The following is an 18,523-nucleotide window of genomic DNA, read 5'->3' as shown; positions in this document are numbered from 1 at the left end:
ATGAGAGCTTTTTGTTGGAAAATGCGACCATGTGTATGCTCCATGCGATCGTCTGTAGGCAATTTGAACGCGCAAAAAATCACGCATGCTCAGAAATAATTTGACGCATCATCGGAAGCATTGAACTTCATTTTCTCGGGTCGTTGTAGTGTTGTACATCACCGCGTTCTTGATGGTCAAAAGTTCCGAGAACTTTTGTGTGACCATGTGTATGCAAGACAAGCTTGAGCGGAATTCCATCGGAAAAACCATCCAAGATTTCTCGGACGTAAATTCCGCTCATGTGGACGCGGCATAAGAAGGGGGACTGCCAAGTCAGGTCACCAAGTGCATCGATTCAGGGTTGCCAGATTTTATAGAGCTATTAGGAACCAGCTCTAGTATATATTTTAAATTTAGACAGGAGATCATCAATCAGCCTCTTTAGCTAAGTAAACCACAAAGGTGATGTGCCCTTCTGATTCAGCAGAATAATTCAGGATGCTCAGAGGCTTAGCCAGCTGCCAGTCCAGCTTTCGGGTGAATCCCATCATCCTGACAAGTTGAGATCATTCCAGAGCCTGGACCTGCTCTGTGACCTCAACGGCAGTGGTCTTTAGGCTAAAAATGGGTCACAGGAGTCTAGAACTGAGTCCACTCCTGTGACTTATAGGAAAAGTAACTTCTCCTTTAAGTATTTGAAGGACAGTGTTTCAAGTAAGTGAAGTAATAAGTGAATTAGTTATAAAATGTACGGATCAGGATGCATCTATAGGGCAAGTCATTGTTTGCTTTCGGCTGACCTCCAGACCTAATATTTTGTCAAATCCCTCCACCGTTGCTAACGAAGCAGTAAATGTCTTTTCACAATTATCCAGGTATATCAGAAAGTTATCAGCATTAAAGATTTTCTCCTCTACCAATGACCAACATATGCTTCCAAAAAGCTAAATGTAACCCTTTACATTACTTCCACAGCTTATGTTGCAAACAGCTCAAATACCTCAACAGTATATTCCTTTATTGAATCCAACAAGAAGAGACCTCAGTGGAAGAAAAATATTTCTTAATTCTTATGCTCTTGATTTTTTCAAACATGGCTCTCTATCAGCAATTATAATGGACAATGGGTATGTACTTCTTACAAAAACAATGTAAATTAACTGTACATAGCCTAAACTTGTATTATATATTAAAGCAGTATTAAACCAAAAAATAAAATTGTAACGTTTTGCAGCTTACAAATCCTCAGATGTGTGGCTGCATTAAAAAAAAATGTCTATGCTTTTTTACCTGGTGATCCAGCCAGTAACACACTTTCTGTCTGTTGGTGTCTGTTATGCCGCGTACACACGTATCCGACTATCCGACGGACTTAGACTGGCAGACTCCCACCAGACTGTCCGTCGGACTTTCCGAACGGGCTACTTGCCCACACACGGCACTTTTTCAGCGGACTAATACGGCGTACTAAGTCCGCCGTACTATCCGCCCTACTTTTGAAATGAACATACTCGCCCACACACGCGGAGGAAAGTCTGCTCATTTCGAGCGGGTCTCCGGGTAGGCGGGGCCCGCGAAGGAGACGCCGCTGGCCCCGCCACCTGGTATGAACTTAAAGGGGAACCCCAACGCCGGAAAAAAAAAACGACGTGGGGTCCCCCCTAAGTCTACAACAGACCCTTGTCCGAGCACGCTACCCGGCCGGCCAGGAAAGGAGGGGCGAGCGAGCGCCCCCCCACCTCCTGAGCCGTACCAGGCCGCGTGCCCTCAACATGGGGGTGCCTTGGGGAAGGGGGGCTGCGCGGCCCCCCACCCCAATGCACCTTGTCCCCATGTTGACCAACGGCCAGGGTTGTCGGTGTCTGCGGGCGAGGGGCTTATCGGAATCCGGGAGCCCCCTTTAATAAGGGGGCCCCCGGATACCGGCCCCCCACCCTATGTGAATGAGTATGGGGTACAATGTACCCCTACCCATTCACCTGTAAAATAAAGTACAAAAAAAAACACAACACACAAGATAAAATAATTTATTGAACAGCTCCGGGGGTCTTCCGTCTTCGGGGGTGTTCTCGCCGGACTCCTCCGCTATCTTCTTGTAGCTCTTTTGCTAGCGGAGGAGCCCGGCATTCTTCTTCGTCGCCGCGGCCTCTTCCGACTTCGGGGGTCTTGTCCCCCTCTTCGGTTCTTCTGCCAGGCCACCGCGCCTTCTTCTAGCTCTTTTACAGGCGGTGGCCCGGTCTTCTGTCGCCGCCGCCGCCTTCCGTTCTTCTTCTTCTTTACCTTCTTCTCCTGGAGATGTTGACTCGAAGCTCTCTCCGGCCGCAATGCTAGGGACACGCCGCGCGGTGACTTATATAGGGACAAGGGGTGGGGTCATCGGTTGATGTCACGTGGGTTGATGTCACATGGGTTGATGTCACATGGCGACAGTCCCAGCATCCTCCGGGACTGTGACATCGTAAGGGGGCAGGGTCACCATGTGACATCAACCCATGCGACATCAACCGATGACCCCGCCCCTTGTCCCTATATAAGTCACTGCGCAGCGCGTCCCTGGCATTGCGGCCGGAGAGAGTTTCGAGTCAACATCTCCAGGAGAAGAAGGAGAAGAAGAAGAAGAACGGAAGGCGGCGGCGACAGAAGACCGGGCCACCGCCTGTAAAAGAGCTAGAAGAAGGCGCAGTGGCCCGGCAGAAGAACCGAAGAGGGGGACAAGACCCCCAAAGTCAGAAGAGGCTGCGGCGACGAAGAAGAATGCCGGGCTCCTCCGCTAGCAAAAGAGCTACAAGAAGATAGCGGAGGAGTCTGGCGAGAAGACCCCCGAAGACTGAAGACCCCCGGAGCTGTGCAATAAATTATTTTATCTTGTGTGTTGTGTTTTTTTTTTGTACTTTATTTTACAGGTGAATGGGTAGGGGTACATTGTACTCCATACTCATTCACATAGGGTGGGGGCCGGTATCCGGGGGCCCCCTTATTAAAGGGGGCTCCCGGATTCCGATAAGCCCCCCGCCCGCAGACCCCGACAACCAACAGCCAGGGTTGTTGGGAAGAGGCCCTTGTCCTCATCAACATGGGGACAAGGTGCTTTGGGGTGGGGGGACCGCGCGGCCCCCCCTTCCCCAAGGCACCCCCCATGTTGAGGGCACGCGGCCTGGTACGGCTCAGGAGGGGGGGGGCGCTCGCTCACCCCTCCTTTCCTGGCCGGCCAGGTAGCGTGCTTGGACAAGGGTCTGTTGTGGACTTGGGGGGACCCCCACGCCGATTTTTTTCCGGCGTTCGGGGTTCCCCTTTAAGTCCATACCAGGTGGCGGGGCCAGCGGCGTCTCCTTCGCGGGCCCCGCCTACCTGGAGACCCGCTCGAAATGAGCGGACTTTTCTCTCCGGGCGGGAAAAGTCCGCTCATTTCAAAAGTACGGCGGACTGGCACACACACTGCCGGATTGTCTGCCGAAATGCGAGTCCGGCGGGAAGATTGGAGTGCAAAACTACTTTCTAAGTCCTTTCGGGTCAAAAAAGTATGCCGGAGGCTACACACGGGGGGATTGTCTGGCAGACTTCAGTTTGCCGGACTTTTCCACCCGCTTGTTTGATCGTGTGTACACGGCATTAGGCTTGCCAACCCACATGATCTTTTTTTTTTTACTGACAAATTTACTGACTGAACATCTTATACAGAAATCATGAAATATGACAGAAACTCCCTATTTTGGGGGTTTTGAGGTTTTACAGGTCATGTTAATCATAGCCATAAGCACAAGCAGTTTTAGCAAGTTTCTTTGAAGCTTTTAAAGTTCCATTCACCTCCAGTTTGAGAATGATAAACATATATCCTAAACAAAGTGCTGACTGTCACTTAAACGTGCTGCTTGTAGGCTTCATTAATCTTCAGCCCTATTTAAAGCTTGTTAAGAAACTCATTGGAGCCAAATGATAGCTTGAGTAACCACTTTCAGACTGGACCATTTTGCTGGCTTAAGACCAGACCACTTTTTGCGTCGCTTTAACTGACAATTGTGCAGCCGTGCGACTTGGCTCCCAAACAAAATTTACGTCCTTTTTTTCCCACAAATAGAGCTTTCTTTTCGTGGTATTTGATCACCCCTGCGTTTTTTATTTTTTGCGCTATAAACAAAAATAGAGCGACAATTTTGAAAAAAACTCATTATTTTTTACTTTTTGTTATAATAAATATTGCCCAAAAATATATATAAAAAAAGTTTCCCTCATTTTAGGCCGATACGTATTCTTCTACATATTTTTGGTAAAAAAATCGCAATAAGCGATTATTGATTGATTTGCGCAAAAGTTATAGCGTTTACAAAATAGTGGATAGTTTTATGGCATTTTTATTAATATTTTTTTTTTACTAGTAATGGTGGCGATCAGTGATTTTTATTGTAACTGCGACATTATGGCAGACACATCAGACATTTTTGGGACCATTGTCATTTATACATCAATCACTTCTATACAAATGCAGTGATTCCTGTGTAAATGACACTGGCAGTGAAGGGGTTAACCAGTGGGTGGCAGTGTAGGGGTTAAGTGTTCCTAGGGGCGTGTTACTAACTGTGGGGGGCTGGGCTTTGTTTTAGTGAACACTGATCTCTGTTCCAATCACATGGAGCAGAGATCAGCATCACTTGTTGCTAGGCAGAACGGGGAGATGCTGTTTACAACGGCATCTCCTCGTTCAGCCGCTCCATGAGACGATCGCGGGTATGCCCGCGGGGATCGAGTCCGTGGCACCCGCGACCGGACTCACGGGGGTCCCGACCGGCACGCGAGCGATGGCAGGGCGGCATTTAAAACTGGATATACCTGTACGCCAATATGCCTGCCCGTGCCATTCAGCCAATGTACATCGGAGTGCGCCGGTCGGGAAGTGGTTAAAAGTGACAGCACTCCCAACAAGATTTGTGTTTCACAATCACAAACTGGAACTAAGGAGTTCTTTAAAGGCCTCAACAAAGTTGCTCCAAGCATGTCGAAAACTTTGCATAAGCTTGCCTTTATACCAGCTAAAATGCATATTAAAAAGACCTAAAACTAGTTTACATTGGTTCTTATACTTTACATACAGAGCCTTCTTTTCATTCTATCGATGCTTATCAAATCCTACTCTTTCCTAAACATGTCAAACACTGGCCTCCTGACATCAGCCAAGACAAAATGTAAGGCTTGTTTTTTATTTTTTAGGCTTAACTCAGGTGATGCATATTGCCAACTGAAAGACTTCAAACTAACCATTGCATCCATAAGGTGAGTTATCAATTCTAAAGTAATGATGGAATGCTAATACATTGTATTTTAATTTAAAAAAAAATTATACTGTACCGTTATACTCAATATTTAAGTAACATGTTTATTTTTACGAACATTAAATACAGGTGTATCCATGAAACATTTTGCCGACCATTCAGTTTTCATAGGCCTGATTCACATCTGTCTGGGTGATTGCCACTGTGGGTTCACACCTGTTCCAACAACCACCCGCCACAACCATCCGCATTGCCCATATTTGGGTAATGACAATAGATGTATCCCTGGCCCTTTTGCTTACATTTAGAAGCTTATATTTTAGGTAGGGGGTGCAGCCATGTGTGGGAAGCTATCACATATATGGCAGATTCCCAGCACAGGCACGGTCCACTCTGCATACTGGCATACCTCTGTAAGCCAGATCAGAGTTGTTCTTAATTACCACTAGTTTCCTAAACAGAGAACTGGCAGTATTTCTTTAAGAATATGTCACTGCCAAAGTGATAGATTCTCAAAGTGGCAGGAGTGAGAACTACTTGAATTTGCTGTGTCAGTAATGTTACTGACACTGCGCTCCGTATTTTGAAAACTACCAGCAGAAAACGGTTATTAGGGCCATTTTCAATTCCCCTAATTTTAATAAAGTCAGATAAGTATTCTAATAGACTGGGATGTGTCTAGAGCAGTATTTCTGGTACAAAAATGTTTATTGTGAAGAAGAAAAGTATAACAAAGAGATGCGGTCCATATCAAAGGACTTTTATTAGTATTAACTGTCCACTGGGCGACTTAGAGGGATAAACTAAAGGTCCATTGTGCAGGGTGACTTTCTAAGGTAGTCTTGATGCAGACAGAATTCCTGCCTATACACGCTCCCACTAGTTTTGACAGGTATGCTATAAAATATGCCTAGTCAGCTTGCCTAGCTATTCCACATAGGTAGCAGGTGAGCAGACTCTTCCACTGCAAGGCAAAGGTTACGATTTGTTTAAACCAACTAAGCAACGACATGAACTTACTATTTAAAACAATCCATATTTAATTAAAGATATATTTTGAATTTCATCGTACTGTTTTTTGCAGTGTTCTGTTTCATAGTCTTGTACTTAGCGTAGGTGTATTATTCAAATAAATGTAGGAGGAGGGAAGTATACCAGACACTAATAGCCTTTAAGGCCTGGGATTGTCATGGTAGAATAATAATCGTATGTCGTTTGTGGTGAAAAAGTGTCTTATTAGTAGGGATTTAATGACAGTGAGCATGCTTTACACCCAGAGCACATGGAGGTGTTGGAGTGGCTAACCAAGCCTTCATCATCCTCCTCCTCTTTCTACTGGGCACACAGTAGCTTAAATTCATCAGCAGCTAGCATAGTGCCCAGCTATGCTTCCTCACTTACAGCTACTCCTATTATTGCTCCTCCATCTGGCATGGAGCAGTTAGCTGAGTTATTTGAACATAGCATCAGCCACTTGATACAAGTGTTCAAGAGGCTATGGAACGGTTTAGGCAAAACAATGCCACGTGGTGTTGCAGCTGGAATGCCTAAGGGACAGGAGCCACACTGGGGCAGAGATTCTGTCAGGTCTGCAAGGGCAGACCCAGAGATGGTTAACCCCACACCACCTTATGCCAGTAAACAGGCTCAGGGGATCTGGGGTTCCCTGTCCCCAAGATTAGCTCAGATTAAGATGAATGGAAGTCTTTACCACTAAAGCATACAATTTTCATATTGTGTCTTTCTAAAAAATACATAAGTTAATCATATTTCTGACTGAAAGAAATAATTTTTTGCCTCCAGATGTGCCTCCTATAAAAAAAGGATGGGATTCTTTTTTTTTTTTTTGTATTCATTGTTGAAATCAGCCTGTGTTCTCCCTCAGAAATAATGGTCTATCCAAAAAAGCTTAGATGGTATACTTGAATAACTTCCATTTTTACATGGTTGCATAGTTTTTAGTCAGGTTGAAAAAAGACAAAAAATTTGAATAAAAAAATGGACATCCATATGTAGAAGATATTTTTCTGGTATATATTTTTTAAATAAAAAAAAATTAAAATTTCCAGATGCTATCTGCTTGCAATATTGTTACTCTATTTTCGATGGAAAGAAATAACCCATAGAGAAGAGAGAAATAATATAAAGAAGCAGATCTCATGAAGAGAGATGACATGATTAAGTAGGTATATGTCCCAGGACATAAACATACATATAAGTTAGTTCTTGAGAAATAGAAAGATTTTAATCTGGGTCTTTAACCTGTGGCAAAGACAATAAGTAAGATAGATCCCATGAAAAAATTCGAGTTAAAATTGAACATGAGGAGAAAGTTCTCTGAACAAAAAAGGGATTATAACTGAGCAAAACACACAACTGTATGTAGTAAGACTAATGCCGCATACACACGACCGGACTTTACGACGGACTTGGTCCGGCAGACAATCCGACGGACTTTGCAGTTGAGGTCCGCCGGACTTTCAAACGAAAGGACTTGGCCACACGCGATCACTCCAAAAGTCCGGCGGATTCGAACGTGATGACGTAGAATAAGGAAGTTCATAGCCAGTAGCCAATAGCTGCCCTAGCGTCGGTTTTAGTCTGTAGGACTAGCACACAGACTAACGGATTGTCCGCTAAAAGCCGAGTCCGGCGGACAAATTTTAAGCCAGTCTTATTTCTATGTCCACCGGCCTTTTGGGAAGAAAAGGTCCGCTGGAGCCCACACACAATCGAATTGTCCGATGGACTCTGGTCTGCCGGACCAAGTCCGCCTGAAAAGTCCGATTGTGTGTACGCCGCATAAGACTCCTATGTCTAATAGGATACAAAAGTGGTTCCATATTTCCTGGAATGCTGCAATATAAATTGACTGTTGGCAAGTATGGCCTATGTGAGAGTATTCATAATAGGGTCAGGGATTCAATTGAAAAGTAAAAAACTTAATGGTCTAAGAAGGACATCTATAGTCTTGCAGCCAGGGGTCCTATTGTTGGAAGAAGGAGTTTAGTTTAAAATGCCCTTAGCAAATAACTATTCATATAGGAAATGGGTGTTGAGTGTCTGGGTAACTGAGGAGATGAAGGATATTTGTATGTTTCTCCACATTCTCGCAATTTTTGAGTCTAGCTGCAATGAAAGTATGGGTTATAAATGTATGAAACTGGGTCTGACATATTTCTTTTTTTCGAATACATTTTTTATTGGTATTTCAGTATAGAATACGCATTGTGAAACCGAGATGCATTAAGTCGGGTGTAACATTAGATAACTAGAAATATAAACGACAAAATTACATAAGAAAGGAAGTGAGGTACACTTTTCCGCTATAACCATATTCTGTACCTAGTTTGGTAACAGAGTTATGGGTGGGTTGAAAAAGATTTTGTGGTATTCTAACACTTTTTAAATAAAGCATAAATATAAACAGTAGTAGTGATGTAGCACACAAAAGTATTCATGTGTGGGTTTTAGGCCATATATCCCATTTTTTGTTAAAAGTATATCCGGTAAGGGAGTTTAAAGCTAGGAGATGTTCACAAGTGTAATTTTGTTGGACCAAGAATAACACTTCAGTGGCATTTGGGGAGGAATCAGATCTCCATTTCCGAAGCACTATCTGGCAGGCTGCCAACAATATATGGGTAACCACAGTTCTGGAGGAAGGTGGGTATGTGTCAATTCCAATATTAAGGAGTGCTAGGTTGGGGCATGGGGGGCTCAGAATGCCTGTGATCGATGCTATGTGTTTAAAGATCTGTGACCAGAAACTCGTCAGGCTGGGGAATTCCTAAAAAAGTGTGTAGAAGGTTTCATACTTGGCCACAATTGCAACAGCAGTGGGGGGGATTTGATGTGGAGAATTTAGCTAATCTGTAGGGGCATAATACCACCTGTGAGTAATTTTAATGGTCTTTTCCCAATGGGCAGCACACCGTGATGATTTGTATATTGAGTGTATACCGGCTGTACACTATTGATTAGGGGTGAATCGAGTTTGGAGATCTGATTCCCACTTCATCATCGTATTTGTTTTCCAGAAGACAGTTTTGTTCTGTAAAGTATTATATAGTAGACATATTCCACTTTTTGCTGTTTTTGCGATAAATAAAAGTCCCATATGTTGGTTGGTACTAGGGATGAGCTTCGTGTTCGAGTCGAACATACGTTCGACTCGAACATCGGCTGTTCGCCCGTTCGGCAAATTCCGAACGTTATGGGCCGTTTGCACCAAATTCGTGTGGCGCTCACGGCCCACAATGCACTGTGTCATCGCAGTGCATTGCTGGCTCATGATTGGCCAAGCATGCACTGTGACCCCGCATGCTTTGCCAATCACAGCGCCAGCAGCGAGGAGAGCCATGATTGGCCACAGGCAGGATGCCTGTGGCCAATCATAGCTCAGGCTGTGTAGTACACGCCCCACACTATATAAGGCCGCCAGCGCGGCGGCCTTGTGTAGTGTGTTGGCGTCTGAAGCAGTTAGTGGGTGTTCTGTGTACCTTCAACACAGTATACACCGATCGTTATCGGACGATTTTCGATCTTGCTCTTCTGTAGTGGTTGTTGTCTGCGTGCCCTGACCGCAGTATACACCGCTATATTCACCTCACCTATATAGCTAGTGATCTATCTTTTATAATAGAGCTTGCAGTCAGTAGTGTTAGGAGCTTGTGTGTGCTGTCTGCATGCTCTGTACCCAGTACACACCGCTATATCCACCTACATAGCTCTTCTCTATTTGAGCCATCTGCAGGAGTTATTGGAAGTTGTGTGTGCCTCCAGCACAGCACAGTATACATCTGTATATACCCCTTTATCTCTGGTGTTCTATAATAAAGGCATCTGCAGGAGTTAGTGGGTGTTTTGTGCCTCCAGCACAATATACACCTGTATCTACCCTTTATTGCTGTTCTCTAATAGAGCCATCTGCAGGGCTTAGTGGGTGTTGTGTGACTCTATTACAGTATACCCCTTTATCTCTGGTGTTCTATAATAAAGGCATCTGCAGGAGTTAGTGGGTGTTGTGTGCCTCCAGCACAATATACACCTGTATCTACCCTTTATTGCTGTTCTCTAATAGAGCCATCTGCAGGGCTTAGTGGGTGTTGTGTTCCTTCAGTACAGTATACCCCTTTATCTCTGGTGTTCTATAATAAAGGCATCTGCAGGAGTTGGTGGGTGTTGTGTGCCTCCAGCACAATATACACCTGTATCTACCCTTTATTGCTGTTCTCTAATAGAGCCATCTGCAGGGCTTAGTGGGTGTTGTGTGACTCTACAGTGGTGTGAAAAAGTGTTTGCCCCCTTCCTCATTTCCTGTTCCTTTGCATGTTTGTCACACTTAAGTGTTTCGGAACATCAAACCAATTTAAACAATAGTCAAGGACAACACAAGTAAACACAAAATGCAATTTGTAAATGAAGGTGTTTATTATTAAAGGTGAAAGAAAAAAAAAACCATCATGGCCCTGTGTGAAAAAGTGATTGCCCCCTAAACCTAATAACTGGTTGGGCCACCCTTAGCAGCAACAACTGCAACCAAGCGTTTGCGATAACGTGCAATGAGGCTTTTACAGCATCCTGGAGGAAATTTGGCCCACTCATCTTTGCAGAATTGTCCTAATTCAGTTACATTAGAGGGTTTTCGAGCATGAATGGCCTTTTTAAGGTCATACCACAACATCTCAATAGGATTCAGGTCAGGACTTTAGCTAGGCCACTCCAAAGTCTTCATTTTGTTTTTCTTCAGCCATTCGGTGGTGGACTTGCTGGTGTGTTTAGGATCATTGTCCTGCTGCAGAACCCAAGTTCGTTTCAGCTTGAGTACACGAACAGATGGTCGGACATTCTCCTTCAGGATCTCTTGGTAGACAGCAGAATTCATAGTTCCTTTTATCACGGCAAGTCTTCCAGGTCCTGAAGCAGCAAAACAGCCGCAGACCATCACACTACCACCACCATATTTTACTGTTGGTATAATGTTCTTTTTATGAAATGCAGTGTTCCTTCTACGCCAGATATACTTGGACACACACCTTCCAAAGAGTTCCACTTTTGTCTCATCGGTCCACAGAATGTTGTCCCAAAAGTCTTGGGGATCATCAAGATGTGTTGTGGAGAAATTGAGACGAGCTTTGATGTTCTTTTTGCTCAGCAGTGGTTTTCTCCTTGGAACTCTGCCATGCAGGCCATTTTTGCCCAGTCTTTTCCTGATGGTGGAGGCATGAACGCTGACCTTAACTGAGGCAAGTGAGGCCTGCAGTTCCTTGGACGTTGTTGTGGGGTCTTTTGTGACCTCTTGGATGAGTCGTCGCTGCGCTCTTGGGGTAATATTGGGCGGCCGGCCACTCCTGGGAAGGTTCACCACTGTTCCATGTCTTCGCCATTTGTGGATAATGGCTCTCACTGTGGTTTGCTGGATTCCCAAAGCTTTGGAAATGGCTTTATAACCCTTTCCAGACTGATAGATCTCAATTACTTTCTTTCTCAATTGTTCCTGAATTTCTTTGGGTCTCGGCATGATGTGTAGCTTTTAAGGATCTTCTGGTGGACCTTACTGTGTCAAGCAGCTCCTATTTAAGTGATGCCTTGATTGTGAACAGGTGTGGCAATAATCAGGCCTGGGTGTGGCTAGAGAAATTGAACTCAGGTGTGGACAACCACAGTTATAGTATGTTTTAACAAGGGGGGGCAATCACTTTTTCCACACAGGGCCATGATGGTTTGGATTTTTTTTCACCTTTAATAATAAACACCTTCATTTACAAATTGCATTTTGTGTTTACTTGTGTTGTCCTTGACTATTGTTTAAATTGGTTTGATGTTCCGAAACACTTAAGTGTGACAAACATGCAAAGGAACAGGAAATGAGGAAGGGGGCAAACACTTTTTCACACCACTGTATTACAGTATACCCCTTTATCTCTGGTGTTCTATAATAAAGGCATCTGCAGGAGTTAGTGGGTGTTGTGTGCCTCCAGCACAATATACACCTGTATCTACCCTTTATTGCTGTTCTCTAATAGAGCCATCTGCAGGGCTTAGTGGGTGTTGTGTTCCTTCAGTACAGTATACCCCTTTATGTCTGGTGTTCTATAATAAAGGCATCTGCAGGAGTTAGTGGGTGTTGTGTGCCTCCAGCACAATATACACCTGTATCTACCCTTTATTGCTGTTCTCTAATAGAGCCATCTGCAGGGCTTAGTGGGTGTTGTGTGCCTCTAGTACAGTATACCCCTTTATCTCTGGTGTTCTATAATAAAGGCATCTGCAGGAGTTAGTGGGTGTTGTGTGCCTCCAGCACAATATACACTACCCAACTGCTTTTTTACCCAACTCCCCTCAGGCCATTACCATGTCTGGAAGGCCAGCAAGGGGAGGCAGACAGGCGCGAGCCGATAAAAGAGGGCAAGCAGGCTCTGTGTCTAGAGACAACAGTGCTGGTCGGGGACGAGGTGCATTGTCATCAGCACGTGGCCATGGGACATGCTTGTCCTTCTTTTCGGCAGCTGGACATGTTGAACCGCAACATGCCAATGACTTGGTAGAGTGGATGACCAAGCCCTCTTCATCCTCCTCATCCTCTCTCACCCAGTCTCAGGGTACTAGCAAAGCAGCTGCCAACGCATCGTCTTCCCTCCTGTCAATGTCATCATCAGTGACTCCTTCCCTAGACCCACCACGTCCTCCTGAGGAGTCTCCTGAACTCTTTGAGCACAGTGTTGGGTACATGCTCCAGGAGGATGCCCAGTGTTTTGTAGGCTCTGATGATGACACTCAGCTAGAGGAAGGCAGTAGCGTGAATGCAGAGAGAGGGGATGCTCAAGAAGGACAGCAATCTGGCAGTCATGTTCCACAAGCTGCAGCATATTGCCAGGTTTGCTACAGCGATGAAGAGGGAGGGGATGATAAGGGCACTGACTCCACGTGGGTGCCTGGTAGGAGAGAGGAGGAGGAGGAGGAGGCACATGTCCGAGGCAGGATGCCCTCCGGGGGCCAGCTTAGGGGCAGCACACCGACTGAATCACACCGCAGAGCTCCGCCTGTGCAGGGCGCTGCCTCTGCGCGTTATTCTAAAAGTTCTTTGGTGTGGGCCTTTTTTGAGACGAGTGCATCAGATCGCACCGCTGCTATTTGCAACATATGTCTCAAGCATATCTCGCGTGGCCAAAACATCAGCCGCTTGGGCACCACATGCTTGACCAGACATATGTTGACCTGCCATGCAGCTCGTTGGCAAGCGTACCTCAAAGACCCACACCAAAGAACAAAGCGGACCTCTCCTTGCTCCTCATCAGCTGGCATCTCCAACCCCACTGGACCTTCAGTCCTCTCTGAAACGTGCTCTGAGAGGAATGAGGGTGTAGAATTAGGTTTGTCACAGCCAAGTACTTCCGGGCACTCTGCTAGCAGTACACCCACGTCCGATTATAGCAGGCAAATGTCCCTGCCCCAGCTGCTGGACCGGCGAAAGAAGTTCACTCCCAGCCATCCACATGCCCAGCGGTTGAATGCTAGCTTGGCTAAATTGCTAGCACTTCAACTGCTGCCTTTTCAGTTGGTAGACTCGGCCCCCTTCCGTGAGTTTGTACAATGTGCGGTTCCTCAGTGGCAGGTCCCCAAACGCCACTTTTTCTCATGGAAGGCGATTCCGGCTCTCTATCGGCATGTGGAAGGCAATGTCCTTGCCTCGCTGGACAGGGCGGTCAGTGGTAAGGTGCATATTACCGCTGACTCATGGTCCAGCAGGCATGGACAGGGACGTTGCCTGTTTTTCACGGCCCATTGGGTCACTCTTCTGGCAGCTGGACAAGGTGCAGTAGTGTTGGAGGTTGTTCCACCACCACGCCTCCAAAATGCTACTATTGGTTGTGACACACCTCTCTCCTCCACCCCCTCCTCTTCTTCTTCCTCCATGGCCTCTTCCAGTGCTCTGTCCTCAGAACCAGCGGTGCTCCGTAGGCGTTCCAGGGGCTACGCAAGTACGCAGGCAAAATGATGCCATGCCGTGCTTGCACTGGTTTGTTTGGGGGACAGGAGCCACACTGGGGTGGATGTTGTGTCAGCTCTGCAGGGGCAGGCCGAGAGGTGGTTGACGCCACGCCAGCTTAAGTCAGGAATGGTGGTTTGCGACGATGGCACCAACCTCCTCTCCGCCCTCCGACAGGGACAACTGACCCATGTGCCCTGTGTAGCTCACGTCCTTAACCTGGTGGTGCAGCGGTTCTTGGGCAGGTACCCAGGCTTACAGAATGTCCTGAAGCAGGCCAGGAAAGTCTGTGTGCATTTCCGCCGATCATTTAATGCCTGTGCTTGGCTGGCTGAGCTCCAAAAGGAGTTGAACCTGCCCAAGAACCGCCTTATATGTGACATGCCCACCAGGTGGAACTCAACGTTGGCCATGCTGCAGCGGCTGCACATGCAGCAGAGGGCCATCAATGAGTACCTGTGCGACTACGGCACCAGGACAGGGTCAGGGGAGCTCGGTTTTTTCTCACCACCCCAGTGGGGCATGATCAGGGATGCATGCACTGTCCTGTCACCGTTTGAGGAGGCCACAAGGATGGTGAGCAGTGACAGTGCATGCATCAGTGACACTGTACCTCTTGTCCACCTCTTGGAGCATACGCTGCGTGGAATAATGGACAGGGCACTTGAGGCAGAACAGAGGCAGGAAGAGGAGGACTTCCTTGCCTCTCAAGGCCCCCTTTATCCAGACAGTGTTCCTGCTGTGCCACCCATCACACAGGAAGAGGATGAGGAGGAGGAGGATGATTGTGTCAGCATGGAGGTGGAGGCTGGCACTCAGCATCAGCAGCAGCAGTCTTGTAGGGATGATTTACAGTCCCAAGAAACACGTGGACTTGTACGTGGCTGGGAGGAGGTAGCTACGGATCATGTTGTCCTTAGTGACCCAGAGGACTCCGGACCGAATGCCTCAGCTAACCTACGCTGCATGGCCTCCCTGATCCTGCAAAGCCTGTGGAAGGATCCTCGTATTCTTCGGATCAAGGAGAGGGACCATTACTGGCTGGTCACTCTCCTTGATCCACGGTACAAGGGTAAGGTTGCCGACCTTATCTTGCCATCGCAGAGGGAGCAGAGGATGAGACATCTCCGGGAGGCCTTGCAGAAAGGTCTGTGCAACGTGTTCCCAGAGACTGGGAGGTTACAAACTCCTGGTCCTGGACAACGTGTTGCTGAGGCATCGGTCAGAAGGAGCGCTGGAGAAGGTGGCCGTCTGACTGATGCTTTCAGACAATTTTTTAGTCCGCAGCCCCAAGGTATGATTGGTTCCAGCAACCATTGCCAGCGTCTGATTTACATGGTGCAGGAATACCTAGGGGCAAGGTCAGACTTGGACACCTTTCCCACCGAAAATCCTCTGGCTTACTGGGTCTTGAGGATGGATCACTGGCCAGAGCTTGCACAGTATGCAATTGAGCTACTGGCCTGTCCTGCATCCAGCGTTCTTTCGGAACGCACCTTCAGTGCTGCTGGTGGCTTTGTTACCGATCACAGGGTGCGCCTGTCCACCGAATCAGTTGATCGACTGACCTTCATCAAGATGAATCAGTCTTGGATCACCCACAGCTACCAAGCACCTGAAGCTGATGTAACCGAATAATTTTTTTTTAAATATCACATCCCTTCAAGACTGCCTATGCTGATGCTGAGTGACTGTCCTGTTATGTTGATTGTCTATCCTCTTCCTCCTCCGCTGATATGTTGGAAGAACATTTCTGGTTCTGGGTGATGCCATCAGCCCAATTTTTCTGCCCCTGTTTAACAGGGGCGTTTAAGTACAATTTTTGATGCAATGCTTTGCAGCAGGGCTAATACCTGCAATAAAACTAGAGTATATGGGAGAGGTTGCAGTGTGGTGGCACCAGCACCAGTGCCTAAGGCCCAATTTTTTTATGCCCCTGTTTAACAGGGGCGTTTAATTACAATTTTTGATGCAATGCTTTGCAGCAGGGCTAATTCCTGCAATAAAACTAGAGTATATGGGAGAGGTTGCAGTGTGGTGGCACCAGCACCAGTGCCTAAGGCCCAATTTTTCTGCCCCTGTTTAACAGGGGCGTTTAATTACAATTTTTGATGCAATGCTTTGCAGCAGGGCTAATTCCTGCAATAAAACTAGAGTATATGGGAGAGGTTGCAGTGTCGTGGCACCAGCACCAGTGCCTAAGGTCCAATTTTTCTGCCCCTGTTTAACAGGGGCGTTTAAAAACAATTTTTGATGCAATGCTTTGCAGCAGGGCTAATTCCTGCAATAAAACTAGAGTATATGGGAGAGGTTGCAGTGTCGTGGCACCAGCACCAGTGCCTAAGGCCCAATTTTTCTGCCCCTGTTTAACAGGGACATGTAATTACAATTCTTGATATAATATTTCACAGGAGGGCCCGTTCCTATGCCCACCCAGAGTAACGGTGAGGACTTATAGTGTTGTGGCACCAGCACCACAACCACCAAAGGTCAATTTTTCTACCACTGTTCAACAATGGCATGTAATTACAATTCTTGATATAATCGTTCATAGCAGGGCGCTCCAGCGCCCACCAAGAGTCACTTTGAGGGCTTACAATGTTGTGGCAAAACCAACACCTTGTTCCGCCATTTCTGCAGAGCATATAGGGCAGGCCCCTACTTTCAAACATCCAACTTACAAACATCTCCTACTTGCAAACGGAAGGAGACAACAGCAAGTGAGATGAAAAAAGATTGACGACAAAACTAATTATACAGGGGTGATAACCCTTCCCTATGTTTTCCAAAAAGCTTAAAAATAGTTTTTTTGACTGGAGCTACACTTTAAAAATGTACCAGTTGAAAATTACAAACAGATTCAACTTAACACAACAAACCTACACAGTCCCTGTCTTGTTTGCACCGCCTGTATACTGCTGTTCTGAGTATATAGGGCCTGGGGGCCACACGCATTTCCTTTTTTTAATATGGGTATGGGGTTCCCCTTAATATGCGTACAAGACCCAAAGGGGCTGGTAATGGGCAGGGAGGGCTACCCATGCCATTTTTCTCAATGATTTTCAACCATATTGCAGGAACCAGATATAACATTAAAACCGCAAGCAGTTTTAAATGATGTTATTTCCGTTTAATGTCATTTTGTGCAGGGACTGTTCTAAACACGGGAAACACGTGGCACTTCACAGGCATACTACAAACACCCCCCAGGCACCATATTTAAAGGAATATTTCACTTTTTTTTTTCACTTTAATCGTCATTAAAATCAGTGCTCCCGCCAAAACGGCCATTTTTAAAAACATTTTAGGCATTGACCCATGTCCCCTGGGGCAGGAGCCAGGTCCCCAAACCCTTTTTAGGACAGTATCTTGCATATTAGCCGTTAAAATTAGCACTTTTAATTTTGAACGTTCGAGTCCCATAGACTTCAATGGGGTTCTAAAGTTCGTACGAATTTGGGGTCCGTTCGAAAGTTCTGGTGCGAACCGAACCGAACCGGGGGGTGTTCGGCTCATCCCTAGTTGGTACCTATCACGTACCTGGTAGAAGAGCATGATTAGATGAGGAAGGCTTCCCTTACACCTCTGACTCGGGGCCCTGATATTGTGAACAGAAGGTGCAGGAGTGCAAAGTCACAAGAGTGCCAAGGAGTCTTTCTGGCAGCAGGGCGGATATCTTCCTTAGGCTGGTGTAGTCACCGGAAGGATTCAGCAGACAGGCAGGCTGGTGCAGCAACATCAACAGATAGCAAGGTCAGGCAGGCTGAGTCATACACGGCAGGGATAATCAGATACAAGGTACAGGCAGGAACGTAGTGAGTAGCCAAGCCGGGTCTGAAACCAGATTAGTGCAAACAGGAGCTCAAGGAGGAAGCGGAAGCAGAACAAAGGTCACAGGACAAGCCGAGGTCCATGCAGGTGGAGTTCAATGGTCAAGACAAGCCAGGTAGATAACAGAGATCAGGATACAGGTTTCACAGGTAACAGGATGCACAGGAGCTCAAGACAAAGCAGCACAAGAGCTAGGCACTGGCTAGGTTTAGTCTTATTTGGCACCAGTGTAAATCGTAAGTGGGCACATGCAGGTGTGTGCAAGTGTTGGCGCATACGGGGATGCATGATGGCTTCTGTTTGTGTGCCAGTTCGCGCATGCGCACTTCTATATGCTAATGCCCAATTCCTACAAACAAATGGAAAGATTTTCTTCTGTGCCTCAGAGTTCTTCTAGGGGTGTGAACTTGTCTGCTGACATGTGCACCCTGACAGTACCTGCATAGTGGGAATA

General features: G+C 46.4%; 1 protein-coding gene across 2 annotated transcripts in view; it reads left to right on the top strand.

Annotated features, from left to right (window-relative positions):
• Positions 1-18,523, top strand: part of LOC143975136 (putative ATP-dependent RNA helicase DDX60) — a 595,575-nt gene that overhangs the window by 540,281 nt on the left and 36,771 nt on the right. For both annotated transcript variants that reach the window (XM_077477174.1, XM_077477173.1), the window contains 2 exons: positions 958-1,109; positions 5,185-5,247. In XM_077477174.1, coding sequence (XP_077333300.1) covers positions 958-1,109; positions 5,185-5,247 — 215 coding nt within the window. The remainder of the gene's footprint in view (positions 1-957; positions 1,110-5,184; positions 5,248-18,523) is intronic.

The sequence above is a fragment of the Lithobates pipiens genome, unplaced genomic scaffold, assembly GCF_037356315.1.
Source record: "Lithobates pipiens isolate NorthernLeopardFrog02 unplaced genomic scaffold, aLitPip1_a1.2 Scaffold_13, whole genome shotgun sequence".
In the NCBI taxonomy this organism is placed as follows: domain Eukaryota; kingdom Metazoa; phylum Chordata; class Amphibia; order Anura; family Ranidae; genus Lithobates; species Lithobates pipiens.
Note: the sequence above shows the minus strand (reverse complement) of the source record. Positions and strands in the feature narration are given on the sequence as shown.